Source organism: Borostomias antarcticus (assembly GCF_949987555.1).
Source record: "Borostomias antarcticus genome assembly, chromosome: 15".
Lineage (NCBI taxonomy): Eukaryota > Metazoa > Chordata > Actinopteri > Stomiiformes > Stomiidae > Borostomias > Borostomias antarcticus.
The window spans coordinates 11,598,487-11,612,456 of NC_140248.1; the positions used below are offsets into that span (position 1 = coordinate 11,598,487).

General features: G+C 43.9%; 1 protein-coding gene across 1 annotated transcript; it reads left to right on the forward strand.

Moving 5' to 3' along the window:
- Nucleotides 1-9,050: 9,050 nt before the first annotated feature.
- LOC311318800 (prolyl 4-hydroxylase subunit alpha-1-like) lies at nt 9,051-12,832 on the forward strand (the record flags this gene model as incomplete). The annotated part of the gene is made up of 9 exons (XM_084450230.1): nt 9,051-9,240; nt 9,451-9,629; nt 9,807-9,983; nt 10,086-10,150; nt 10,707-10,806; nt 11,035-11,085; nt 11,960-12,028; nt 12,175-12,271; nt 12,762-12,832. The coding sequence occupies 9 exons, from the start codon at nt 9,051-9,053 to the stop codon at nt 12,830-12,832; spliced, it is 999 nt and encodes a 332-aa protein (XP_084306356.1).
- Nucleotides 12,833-13,970: the final 1,138 nt, after the last annotated feature.

Here is a 13,970-nt window from a genome sequence, read left to right on the forward strand (position 1 = left end):
GAGAGAGAGAGAGAGAGAGAGAGAGCTATAACCTGAGCAGAGAGGAGGGTTGAGTCCCAGCTCCCAGACCAGAGCCTTTGCTTTAGTTACTTGCTAGCTACATTAGTTAGCTAGCTTGCTTCTAAGCTATCATACACAACAGCCACTGTCTGGAACTGGAGCCGTTATGAAATGCTACACTCTAGTGCTACGTCTAAACATTTGTTGTTGTTTTTTTAAATGCATAGTTGCGGTTCACAAAACAATTGTGATTATGTCATAAAATCGCGGTTTGACAAGTATGTAATAATTGTTACAGGCCTAATTTAGAGACTGTTATTCAGAAGGGAAGCATGGATCAGCCTGTGTTTTATGGAGGCTGGTCACCACCCTGCTGCTAGAGAATTACCTTCTGCCCATGGTAGAATCTCATACTCAATGCCAGATGTTCTGCTACTGACACCCGGTAATTAGGTTTTGTGGCAACAAGGATTTACACTAAACGAGACAAGCTTGAGGGTGTGAGACTGGCTTCTTAGCTCTTGGTATTGTAGGCCAACCTGCTCCTGGAAGACTAATCCCTGTGTTGCTGCCATTGTGGCCATTCAGCGGTTGGATGAGTAGATATGTAAATGAAGATTGATTAGCCTGTTTTACCGAAGATTGTTTAGCCTTGTCTTACCGCAGGTGACTCAACAATACACAGCAGTGGGAGGGTAGGCCTACGGCTATTATCTAGGATCGTTCTGAGGTCCACGACGCTGACACCACTCTGCCTGTGGACCCGTTTCTGTGTGACTGACTTTTTGTTGTTTTGAAACGTTCTGATTATATAGAATGTCACTTTCTGTTGCTTTGATATATTATACAGAATATTTTAGCTGTGACCTGCTACCTGTGCGTGCCAGCCAGCATGTCATTCAAGACCTGCTCAGTGATCCGCATTAACGCAGCTCACAGTAGGCTATCTGTTAGACTCTTTCAGTTTGTTAATGACATACTTGATCACACTGTTGTTTCCTAGAATCAAATCATCTATCTGGCCAGGGACAATAGCCTACATGTGGGCACACTGACAACACAGCCATAGACCTCCATTGTCCAATCCTATTGGGGACAAGCTCTTCCCTCCACAGCCAAAGTAGTAGGCCTACAACATCAGGGTTCTCCTCCACCATGTCGAACTGGGCGCCCTCTTCAAAGAGTCCTTCATTGAATAGGCCAAAGAGATGGTATCTAAAATGGCACTAACAGTGACGTGATTACAGACGTTGACTGGACTGTAGAATAGGCTGTCTGAGGTGTCAACATGCTGCATGTTCTGAATGATAACTGTTGTGTTGTCACACCACAGCTAGCCTCGTGAGACCATCCTGATCTCGCGAGTTCACTTTGGGATAATTTTTTTTTTAAATTTTAAAGGATATAAAAATGTTACTGAATGAAGTATCAATGCATTTTCAGCTAATATTGAAATAATAAAGGGTCTCAGTGAAATATGAGCAGTGTCACATGTTTAGTGTAAATTGTCACATGACCAGAGCTGTTTACTTCCTGTTTGCCCTATGAGGAGAAGATGGCAGCATCAAACCGCCGAAAGAGAAGGTTAGTAAAGTATGTTAACATAAAGATAGAACAATAATTTTTGGTACACATCATGTTTAAGGTGTCTAGTATTGATATATGCATTTACAATTACTCAACTTTGTTCAGTGTGGCCATAGAACTAGTAAACATGTCAATGGCAACAATAGTGACTGGCGGGATAACACATTGGATCGAGCTATACACATACTTATACACATAACTAGTTATTGTTCTACCTAACCTTCTACTGTGTTTTCTTTTAGTTTAACTATGAGCCAAATTCTGGATTTGTTGGATCAAGAAGACTTCCCAGACAAGGCATGCAACATTGCAGTTCCATCCATCCACCCATCGTCATCCGCTTATCCAGGGTCAGGTCGCGGAGGCAGCAGTTCCAGCAGGGGGCCCCAGACATCCCTTTCCCTAGCATCATCAACCAGCTCTGCCTGGGGAATCTTTAGCCGCTCACAGGCCAGTGTGGAGATGTACAGTAGTCCCGCCACCTGTCCTGGTTCTACCCCGCGGCCTCCTCCCAGCCGGACACGCCTGGAACACCTCCCTAGGGAGGCGCCCAGGAGGCATCCTCACTAGATGCCCGAACCACCTCAACTGGCTCCTTTCGACGCAAAGGAGCAGTGGCTCTACTCCGAGCCTCTCCCGGATGACTGAACATCTCACCCAATCTCTCAGGGAGACCCCAGCCACCCTCCGGAGAAAACTCATTTTGGCCGCTTGTATCCGTGATCTTGTTCTTTCGGTCATGACCCATCCTTCATGTCCATAGGTGAGAGTGGGGATGAAGATAGACCGGTAGATCGAGAGCTTTGCCTTTTGTCTCAGCTCTCTTTTCGTCACAACAGTGCGGTAGAGCGACTGCAGAACCGCACCAGCTGCTCCGATTCTCCGGCCAAACTCCCTCTCCATGGTTCCCTCACTCGTGAACAAGATCCCCAGGTACTTGAACTCCTTCACTTGGGTAAGGACTCATTTCCTACTCAGAGCGGACAGACTACTGGTTTCCTGCTGAGAACCATGGCCTCAGATTTAGAGGTGCTGATTCTCATCCAGGCCGCTTCACACTCAGTTGCGAACCTATCCAGAGAGTGCTGGAGGTCGCAGGCAGATGATGCCATCAGGACCACATAATCTGCAAACAGCAGTGATGCGATCACCAGCTCACCAAACTGCAAACCCACCTCCCCACGGCTACGCCTCGATATCCTGTCCATGAAAATCACAAACAGGATTGGTGACAAAGCGCAGCCCTGGCGGAGGCCAACCCCCAGCAGAAAGGAAAACGACTTACTGCCGAGGACACGGACACAGCTCTCGCTCTGGGTGTACAGGGATTGGATGGCCCTAAGTAGGGACCCCCTCACCCCATACTCCCGCATAACCCTCCACAAGACCTCTCGAGGGACCCGGTCGTAAGCCTTCTCCAAATCTACAAAACACATGTAGACAGGTTGGGCAAACTCCCAAGTCCCCTCCAAGATTCTTGACCAGGTTCCATGACCAGGACAGAATCCACATTGTTCCTCTTCAATCTGAGGTTCGACTATCGGCCGAACCCTCCTTTCCAGCACCTTAGAGTACACTTTCCCTGGGAGGCTGAGTAATGTGACGCCTCTGTAATTGGCACACACCCTCTGATCCCCTTTTTAGAATATTGGGACCACCACCCAAGTCTGCCACTCCTTTGGCACTGACCCGGACTTCCACGCAATGTTAAAGAGGCGTGTCAACCAAGACAGCCCCTCAACACCCAGCGCCTTCAGCAGTTCTGGACGGATCTCATCAGTCCCTGGGGCTTTGCCACTGTGGAGTTGTTTGACTATCTCAGTGACTTCCTCCAGGGAAATTGACGATGACCCCCCTTCATCTTCCGGCTCTGACTCAATCGTAGAGGGTGGGTTAGTCGGGTCCAGGAGTTCCTGAGAGTGGCGGTCCTCAGAGTGGACCTCAGAGTCCACTGTCTTGAGAAGGTGGGCCTGCAGGCAGATCGTCTTGGAAGGGCCAGTGGAGGAGGAGTTCTGTGCCACTGCTAACCGGCTGTGGTTCACCTGTGCCTGTCTACATGTTATTCAATAAAATCTTGAGAAAATAATCAGTGCCTTGTCTTTACACTTACAAATGTTTTGTGAAATGCACAAGGGTATAAGGCTGGACTGTGGATGTGGTGATTAGTCCAGGCCAGTCAACATCTATAAGCTGCATACAGGTGGGCAGAAGCTGAAACACTTGCTTGTTCCTTAGCTAGGACAAAGGCAGCTTGGTCTGGGCAGCACAGGCCCTTGCCAGCAGGGTCATGCCTGTGCCGGGAGGTCAGTACATTAGAACCCCCTTAGGTGGGCTGTATGTATCCTAGGTTCTCAAACTTCTATTTGTGGTTTAGAAAGGTAGAAAGTGCTTGGTTGGTTATACAAGGTTGGTTATGCAAATGTGTGTGTGAGTGGTACTGTTGATTTTCCTCCCTCCTCCTCTCAGCCATATGTTTTCCCCTATTTGGATCTGAAAACAGTGATAGGGATTAAATTATGTTGTCAAGAGAACTGCTAGTCACCAGAAGCATTGAAGAACATAACCCGTGCTGGCATACTAGTGTATGAACAAATAAATACAAGTAGAGTACAGTATCTACTGACTGACTGGCTGGCTGAATGACTGGAAGACTCATACCTGACCTGGGAACTCCACTGAGGCCATCCCAGTGCTGGCTATGGCCCAGTAGTGATGCTGACTGACTGACTGCAACCTTGTCAAAGAATCCTATAGGATCATCTAATTTTCCAAAAATCCTATACGATCTTCTAATTTTCCTATATAATCTTATAGGATTCTCAAAATCCTATTAGAATTTCTATGACCTCTATCAGAATCTTATTGGAAATTATTTTTCCTACTGGAAATCTAAAGTTAATAAACTGTTCAAGCCATCTGCATATTACAATGATACATATTACAATGTTAAACTTGTACTGGTAGTACAATTCACCAGGCAAATCAGTTATTGCTAATGCTCATGTCTCTCATGTCTCATATACTAATGTACACACAGTATCTCTAAGTCTATCTCTATACTATTTGGTCGCAATGACATATAGCATACCTTTGATTTACATTGTCTTAAGAAAACGACCTTCGGTACAATGTCACTTGTTTTTAGCTATTTTTGTGGCTGTTGGCTCTGCAATCTTTAAATGTGACCCTGATGCCTCAGACGCTAATCTTGCTACCTCTGTGTGTAACAGCTGAACTTGAATCAATGGATTGTCAATGTCATCATTTGCAATATTTATGATTGATTTTATTACTTCTATGCAACCATGTCTTAGCTCCACTGAGTTGAACAGCTGTTGTATGTGTAATTAATATTAATTAATAAATAAATACAATTGTCCATACTTTTCAGTAGTATACACCTTTCCATTCAGAATTGCCCTGTCATAGACCTCAGCAGTGGCAAAATATCAAAATGATTGACATTTTCACCTTCAGATGCATTACAACGTGGGTACAGAATAGCTAGACAAAACGGTTTCAGGCGAAATTAGTTTTTGATTGACAAGAGGATTGCAAGCCTCTGATTGGCCAAATGAAAATGATTGACAGCTGGCACGCCCCTGTTTCACTAAACGCCCTCGATACAGGAACGCCCATTTTACAGGCTGCAGCTCGATGATATTGCACAGCGGCCCCACAGCTGCTACTAATCCCCTAATTAGACAAAACACATTGAAAACGCTTGTAGGCGACTGCTCAGTCACAGTCTACGTGGTCGCAGCTATTGGGAAGGCTTGTTTTCAAATCTCCTGATGATTGAGGGCTTTTAGTTTAAATGGAAAAAAAAGGATTCACACATGTTTAGCTGCAGGCTTTATCAAAGTCCTATTAGCCAAGGAGTTGAGACAATCTTCACTGCCGGATGCCATAGTCCTGATCAATTTATTTGTCTACGCCTCTACAGGTAGGCGTTAGACTACAGTTCTGTGAATATAGCTACTTGGGAATCTTTTTTCTTGAACTTTCCTATCTTTACAGATTTTGTTCAAATACATTTAAAATAAAAGTCATGGAAAGTGTGATATTTGCATAATGACTGTTTTGAGAGTCTGAATTTAGGTTACAGCTTCGTGAGACTATCCTGGCCTCGGGAGCTGCGGAGTAAAACCGAATGTGAGCTCTAGATCACGAGGGTCTCACGCAGCTCCCAATAACTTGTCAAATGGGATGAACACCTTCATTTGATAGACTGTAGCCCTGTCACTCGTGTGCGTGCGTGCGCGTGTGTGAGCATGATGAACCGTATTGAGATGTAGAGGAACCTCAGTCACAACTATTTCATTATGATGGACCAACACTGCTTTAATGAAACAGTAAATGCACAGGTACCAGGCATTTTGACAACCATCGTCTCTTCCCACAAAATGTCATGTTGTGCTTTAGGTCTCTGCCCATGTTTTTAGATCAGTCTCTTCCATTGGTTCATCTCACCCCGTCAACGCCTACAGGCTGATGAGACTCGGCATCAGATACTGCTGGGGAGGCAGTGGCTCAGGAGGTAGAGACGGTCTTCAAATGATCGTAGGGTTGGTGGTTTGAATCCCGCCTCCTCCTGTCCACATGTCAGTGTCCTTTGGCAAGATGCTGAACCCCAAATTGCTCTCAATCAGCAGGCTAGCGCCTTGCATGGCAGCTGCTGCCATTGGTGTGTGAATGTATGGGGGTGAATGAGAGGCCATTGTAAAGTGCTTTGGATAAAAGTGCTATACAAGTGCAGTCCATTTACCATTTTACCATTTATTCAGAAGGGAAACATGGTTCAGGCTTGTGTGTAATGGAGGCTAGTCACCTGGCACACCCTTCTGCTGCTGGAATCTCATACTCGGTGCTAGATGTTCTGACGGCATGGCTGGTTACTGGGACTGTTCTGAGGTTCACGATACTCTGACACCACTGCCCATGCACTCTTCTGTGTGAGAGCCTTTTTGTTGTTTTGAAACATTCTGATAACTTTCTGTTCACATGTATTTAACTGCAGACTAATCAAAGTTCAAGCCAAGGAATGGGGACAATGAGTCGTCACTGTGGGATGTTATTAGTCCTGATCTGGTTGTGTGTGTGTTCTGGAGAATTCTACTCATCTACAGGTACAGTTATTTGACTACTTGCCTTGGAAATCTTTTTTTTTTTTTTTTTTTTTTTTACCTTGTCTTATTTTTAGAGATTTTCTATTCATATACTTTTGTATTTAAAACCAAAGTAATGAAAAGGTGTGATAGATGTGATATTGGATATAATATATATTGGATATGAAAATGTGATTGTGGTAAGTCAAGACAACATTGCGGCTTGTGCTGTTGCATGGTATTAAGTGTTCTGAATTTAGGTGTGCCGCTCCTAATGACTTAATGGGATGAAGCAATCATTCATCAATTGTCATATTTCATAGTCAAGTCACTCAAAAGTGTTTGTGTGTGCGCTTCCCTAACAGACAGCATGATGAAACTTGTTGAGATTGAGAGGAACCTCACTCACAACATTTGTCATTTCATCATGGTGGAGAAAAACTGCTCTGAAATACTTAAGAGGTACAAACCAGGCATTTTGACAGCCATGCTTATGGTCTCTGCCCACACAATGTCAGGTTCTGCTTTTGGTGTCTGGCTATGTTGTTTTTAGATCAGTCTTTTCCACAGGATTGTATAATGCAAGAAGGCCAGCAAACCTACATTTCTGAGTAGGCTATTACTTTTCCCTGGTGCGCGGAGACCAACCTATTCTCATTTGTGGGGTCAGTGTTTTGACTAAAGAGCTGCTCTTGTTTTGGCTGCCAGGGAACTAAGTAATCAGGTGGCGTGTCTGGTCTGCAACTTTTCTGATGAGCCTTTTATATTTAACCTTCCATTAGCAAGTAATATCTAGGTTTAGTTTGCTAGCGATGAATAAATACCAGCTATATTTCATATAGAGAGATGGGCAACACTTTTTTTTTTTTAAATTATAAGGCCCACCTATGTATGACCTAGACATGCTTGACATATTTACTGATAATTATAGCTACAACATTGGTTCAGGTTAGGAATAGGGCTAGATCTTGGATTGGGGACCCCTTAAAATAATGTCTGTATTACTCCATCAGAGGTCAAGCCTGTGAGCACATTTCTGAAGACTTCCCAGAAGACCTAGAGGTCCATGTCCGTAACCCTTTCTCTGCATACAAGCTGGTTGGTCAACTCAGGCGAAGGTGGGCCATGGCTGAGCAAGTTGCACGTTCATGTTCTTCACATGGTATGAATTTCATACCACTGTTTCAATTCAAGGCACCACATGACATTTTATGATTTACAATCTGTTCCTTCACATAAATTACCTCTTTTAGATTCACTCAATCTTGACATTTGTTTCGACCAATTCTTTGTGTACTTTGAATGATGAGACGAACAGAGCAGAGAACCCCATTAGATAAACCATATAGACTAACAAACAAACACATTGTATGTATACCATGACTGACCAATTGTTGACTCTGGTCTCTGATGATACAGATGTGATACAGAAAACAGACCACTGTCCCCCATGTAGAGCGCACATGTAAGACAGCTTCACAATGGGATATCATTTGTTGTATTACTGTATGTAATGACTTAAGTGGACTGGCACCTTTGTTCAGAGAGTGGGAGAACAAATCTTGCAGGTTGTGACTCGGACTCCCAGCTTGGTTTCTTCTCCCACTTAGGTCCCAGAGTGTGTTGCCCCGTTCTCATGGCATGCACATACTTCAGGTGTGCAGTACACCAAAAGACCATTTGTTGATGCCCACAAGAAGTTCCATTTAACTGTTTATTGCTTCTCCTCTTGGCTGTCTAGAGTTTTTGGGTGCTCTGTCCCACCTCTCCCCAATGCTCCCCAGCCAGGGGGATCTGGATGGCATTGCTATGAGCCTTGTCCGACTGCAGGCCATGTACGGGTTCCCCCAAACCTTCAGAGGAGAGACGGGTGAGAATGCCAGTGTTGGGTCCTAATGTCCATACTAGCACAGTACCACTAGAGTAGACTACTAGGGCAATAGTGCTTCATTCTATGGGGAGCTCAGCTCAGGGCATGAGAGTTAAGTCCAAAAACGTGGTGGGCAGGTGTGTATACAGTAGGTCAATGAAGATCGCAATGAAGACCGTCTGTTTGGGCAGCTCGTGGACCCACTCCGTGATTCCGATCCGCTCCAAAATTGAAGGGTTTCTAAGTTGGCCCATTCTACACTCCTCCACCGGGTTTTGTGAAAATCAGGTAGTTTATGCGTAATCCTGCTAACAAACACGCCACCAAAAACATTACATCTTGCCCTGTGCTGTCGTGGAGGTAACAATCATCAGTGAAAAGTAAATAATAAAAACGTATCACTGGACTTTTTTTTCTTGTTTCCCCCCACAGTAGGGCAACAAAATGTTCCACTCTTGGATCCAGATGAGTCTTTCCATGTGGCCATGGTCGCTCTTCAGAACGACAAGCTTGAGTTTGTGGTGCGGTGGCTCTGGGAGGCCCTGGTGCAGCTTGATGAGGGTGTCCCAGCAGCTGTGACCAGGAAAGAGGTCCTGGGCCACCTTGGTCCTCTGGCCTTCCAGATGGGCAACATGCCTCTGGCACTGGAGCTTACGCAGCAGACACTGGACCTGGGTAGGTAGAGGATGTAAGACACTGTTGTAATGGTTTGGCCTCACATTGTGCCTCTCCAGATGTTAAAAGCATTTTGAACATCATGGATTAGAATAGTTTCATTCTCAAATGGTTTGTGTAAAACATGGGTTAGACCTTGATCGTGTGATGGTACTCAATGTTAAGTCGATGCTTTTCTCCATGAGCTGTGTTGAAACATTCCTGCCATAGAGCCCAGTGACTTGCAGACTGCGGACCGGCTACAGCACTACAGAGCCCTTGAGCAGAGCGTCTTGCTGAGAGACAGGGAGACCAGAACTCCCCCGGCCGTCACAGAGCTCCTAACACAAGTCAAACCAACAAACCCAACCACATATGAAGCTCTCTGCAGAGGGGAGGGCACCAAAATGGTTAGTCATTACAAAGGGTTTACTTCATGATTCATCTATGTACACAGAGAGGGTTTACAGAAGGCTGGCAGGGCTACGCCATTATCACAAGCTGTACGACTGGAGAACAATAGATGACTCATGCATGCTCCATTGCTCGAAGGAAACGGCGAGAAAAGTCCTTTGTTTGTGTCTCAGGCCCCTGGGAGACAGAGGACCTTGGTGTGTAGGTACAGCACTGGAGGAGGCAACCCACGACTTATTTACGCCCCAATCAAAGAGGAGGAGGAATGGGACCAGCCCAAAATTCTAAGATATCACAATATTATGTCTGAAGGAGAGATGGAGATCGTCAAAAGCCTGTCCAGATCAAAGGTATCCCAACAGACAACAGACTTGCAGTATGTCAATGACTTCCACACAAACATAGCCATGCAAAAATATTTTAGACATTTGATCACTTGTGTTGTGTCCAAGCTTCAAAGAGCAACGGTTATAGACGAGACTGGGAGGAAGCCCACTGAAAAACGTGTAGCCAAAAGGTTGGTTGTTAAATCACATCTGTATTTTTTATTCCAAGAAATGTTCCCCGTCTGTTTTCATAAATGTAGAGAATCGTTGTTATAATGTTATAATGCATGTCCAAATCGCACAGTTTACTACTTGGATTACCCATTTAACATATGTCATGGAACTTTTCTAATATGATGACCAGCCATGATTTCTGTCCAGAGACCCAGGCATTGTCCTGTGTTCAGTTCCACCAATGAAACCTGCCTGTAGTTAGACTTCCCCTCAGGTTGAGAGCAGGGCTTTTGACTGGAATTGAAAGTGACACTATTGGCAAACATTGAAATCATAATTAATGTTTAACAGTATATTATAGGGTAATTATTTTGTATGAATTATATTTAATCTTCGAGTGTAAACGTACTGTGGGCTATGATTAATATTCTCCTGTTAATCAATATGGCCCTTTTGCCTCATTTCTCTTTGCATGATACATTTTGCCTCTTAAAGGCAACCTTTGGCTATTCTGAATGTATCGGACAACGCAGACAGGAGGCATAACTGTTGACTCTCTCCTGTGTTTGCCAGTGCTTGGCTGGCTGATTATGATCACCCTCTCATCTTCAAAGTCACCCAGTTGATTTCTGATGTGACAGGACTGGACATGAAGACTGCTGAAATGTTCCAGGTGCTGCCATGATTATAGAACCAGTGTACAGAAGTAAATATGGTATTAGATGTTTAGGACTGGGTATGCCTGTGAAATACGACGTGTTTCGGGTTGGACACAAGCTATCTTGACATCAGTATAATTTTGACATACTGTATTGTATAGTCTTGTACTGTAGGTGGGACAGGGGTTTCTCACGCTGCATGCTTGGATGCTAAACATTTAAATATATCAAATGTTTTTCAGGTTGCTAACTATGGGATTGGTGGACAGTATGATCCTCACTATGACTCCCAGGTACAGTAAGATATAGCAAGAAAGATTGACCTGCTCATACCATCTTTATTTATTTTGTCCAACAAGCCCAAGTCATGTTATGACTCTGTCCCCAGTTGCCAATCGACTTGGATTACATCGCCAGAGGAAACCGAATCGCAACCATCTTATTCTATGTAAGACTTAAATGTTATGGCTGTATTAGGGAACTGGGTAGTCATTAATAGAGGTGATTCTCCTCTATTTTGACATCCTCATTCCATTATCATAGCCTCATGAAACCATCCTGATCTCTTGAGCTCGCATTCTGTTTCTCTTGCAAATCAGTCTGGATACTCCATAGAGATCCGTTTCTATCAGATTGGAAAACGATCTAGCCAATCAGTGTTCTAAGAACGAATTTCAAACCTCTATGCTGGACGTGTGGGGCGGCTGTGTCTCAGGAGGTAGAGCGGGTCGCTCAGTGATCACAGGGTCGGTGGTTCGAATCCCAGCTCATCCTGTCCAAATGTTGGGCAAGACACTCAACCCCAAATTGCTCCCAATGAGCAGCCTAGCACCTTGCATGGCAGCTTCCGCAATTGGTGTGTGTGAATGTGTGTGTGAATGAGAGGCCACTGTAAAGCACTTTGGATAAAAGTGCTATATATATATATATATAGGAAGTGAAGTCCATTTACCATGGATGATGGGCCAACGGTTCCCAGATGGTTATGCAAATTAACCATCTGGTGCATCAGGGTAATTTTCATATGGACCTTGAAAAAAATCTGATTTAATCAGCTTAGTCTTGAATAACAAGAATTCGCTTTATGGGATCTTCATGTGAGATGGCTATGTAGCATAGTGAAGCATGTATGTTGTCTTAATGTTCCCTTCCTCTGATGGATCACAGATGACTGATGTAGAAGTGGGTGGAGCAACTGTGTTTCCTCAGGCAGGAGCTGCACTACAACCTCAAAAGGTATAAGTACAGTTTTTTTTTCATAATATTTGGACAGTCCATTGGCACCATTGTCACACAAAAGCAACCATGCACAGAAAAGTAATTAAATATTTCAAATGAGGACCCAGGTGCACATCCATTTCTATGACATCAATTTCCTGTAGGGTTCTGCAGTACTCTGGTACAACCTTCTACTGAATGGGGATCTAGATGACAGGACACTTCATGCTGGCTGTCCAGTCTTTGTGGGCAATAAATGGGGTGAGTTCCTTTAATAGGACACATCTGCTGATTCAGAATCTTCTATTGAAGGATCCCCACTCAACTGAATGGACTATGACCACAGAATCTTATAAACACAGTACCTGGCATAGTTAACATGTATGGCAAATGTTTGTACAGTACTATGTTCTATAGGTTATTACACAATCACTTGTACACCTAGGTCTATTAGAATCAGTATCCGTTTCAGTCAATCTCCCTGGATACACAGGCAGAACAAACACTGCTCTAGTTACTGCTCTAGTTACGCCTTCTGCACAATGCAACTTTGTTGATTTCATTTTGGCCTTTAAACATTGCTGTTGAATTTATGTAGAAATTGTGAGGGGAAATATTACAATGGGTGCTCAAACAGTGGTCAGCAATAGTTTGTGTACAGGTCAGCACCTGTCACTTATGAAATGAGAAAATAAAATGGCAAAGAGCTAAATAAAAAGATCTGACTGTATTGTTCAATCCCCGATTTCAGTTGCCACTAAATGGATCCGGACTATTGGACAAGAGTTCAAGAGGAGGTGTTCCCTGTCCAGGAGTGACTGAGAGGCATGGTCCTTCACCATCACAACCCAGCTCCACCCCATCGTCCAAAGGGAACCCCGGCAGATTCTCCATGCTGTTCAACGTGTTCGTGCAATGGAGCATGAGTCTCCCAACTATAGAGACTAGTAACTAACTGTGAGACACTTGATCATGTGGATGGGGTCTGTTTAAGAGTTACACAGATCAAAAGTCTGTATACTGTAACTGATTTCATACAAAGAGGGAGAGAAGGGGGCACACAATAAAATAATGGCTTACAGCTTTGCAGTCTTTGGTTATTGATGGATACTAGTCAGTGTGTGTGTGTAGAGACGAGCGGACGAGTACAGACTACTAAATTAAAGGGATTATAAACGGCATGGCTCTTTGGACCAGGGGTGAGCTGTACTCTGTTAGATTCAGGCCCAGTAGAAGGCACGGTGGCATTACTCTACTAAATCCGGTTAACGTTGCCAAGTACTGTTGTAAACTCAATTTTACTCTACATACTGACAAAACAGTTATAAAAGTGTCATGATCAGTTGATGTAATGGCAACTGGTATAGGGTTGCTTAACTTGGTTCTCACCCCTGGTCAGTTCTGACATTTCTCTCTTGTCCACAGGGTGGCACTAATTTGTGTGTTTTCACTGTAGTAGCCAGTCTAGCTCTGTATTTCCTCTGTTTCTCTGCTCAACTTGGCAGTGCTTTGGAAATTAATGTCCATCATTCATCCGCAAGGACTCATGGGGACTTCTGAAATGTAATCAATGCAATCAATGCATAGTTCCAAAGACATCCCTTACAAAAATCCACGTTGGTAAATTGAATATATTTTGAGATGCCTAAATAGTTTGGGAATGTAATAAGTGAGGAATCTGGGACTGTACAATTCTCATTGGATTTATGTTATGAGGGCAAGCGATCTCCCTTAGGTCATACTGTCCATCTCTGCTGACTACATCTGTTTAACTCAACATGACTGGTGAATCTGTTTAACTCAAAACATGACTGGTGAATCTATCATAATCAGTTAGCCTAATAATTCTGAAGCCAATGCAGTAGGCCAGGCTACTATTATTTGGTACTACAGTAGTAGGCTATGCTTATATAGGCTATTTCGTGTTTAAAACAGTTTTACAGCATTATAGGCTATTTTT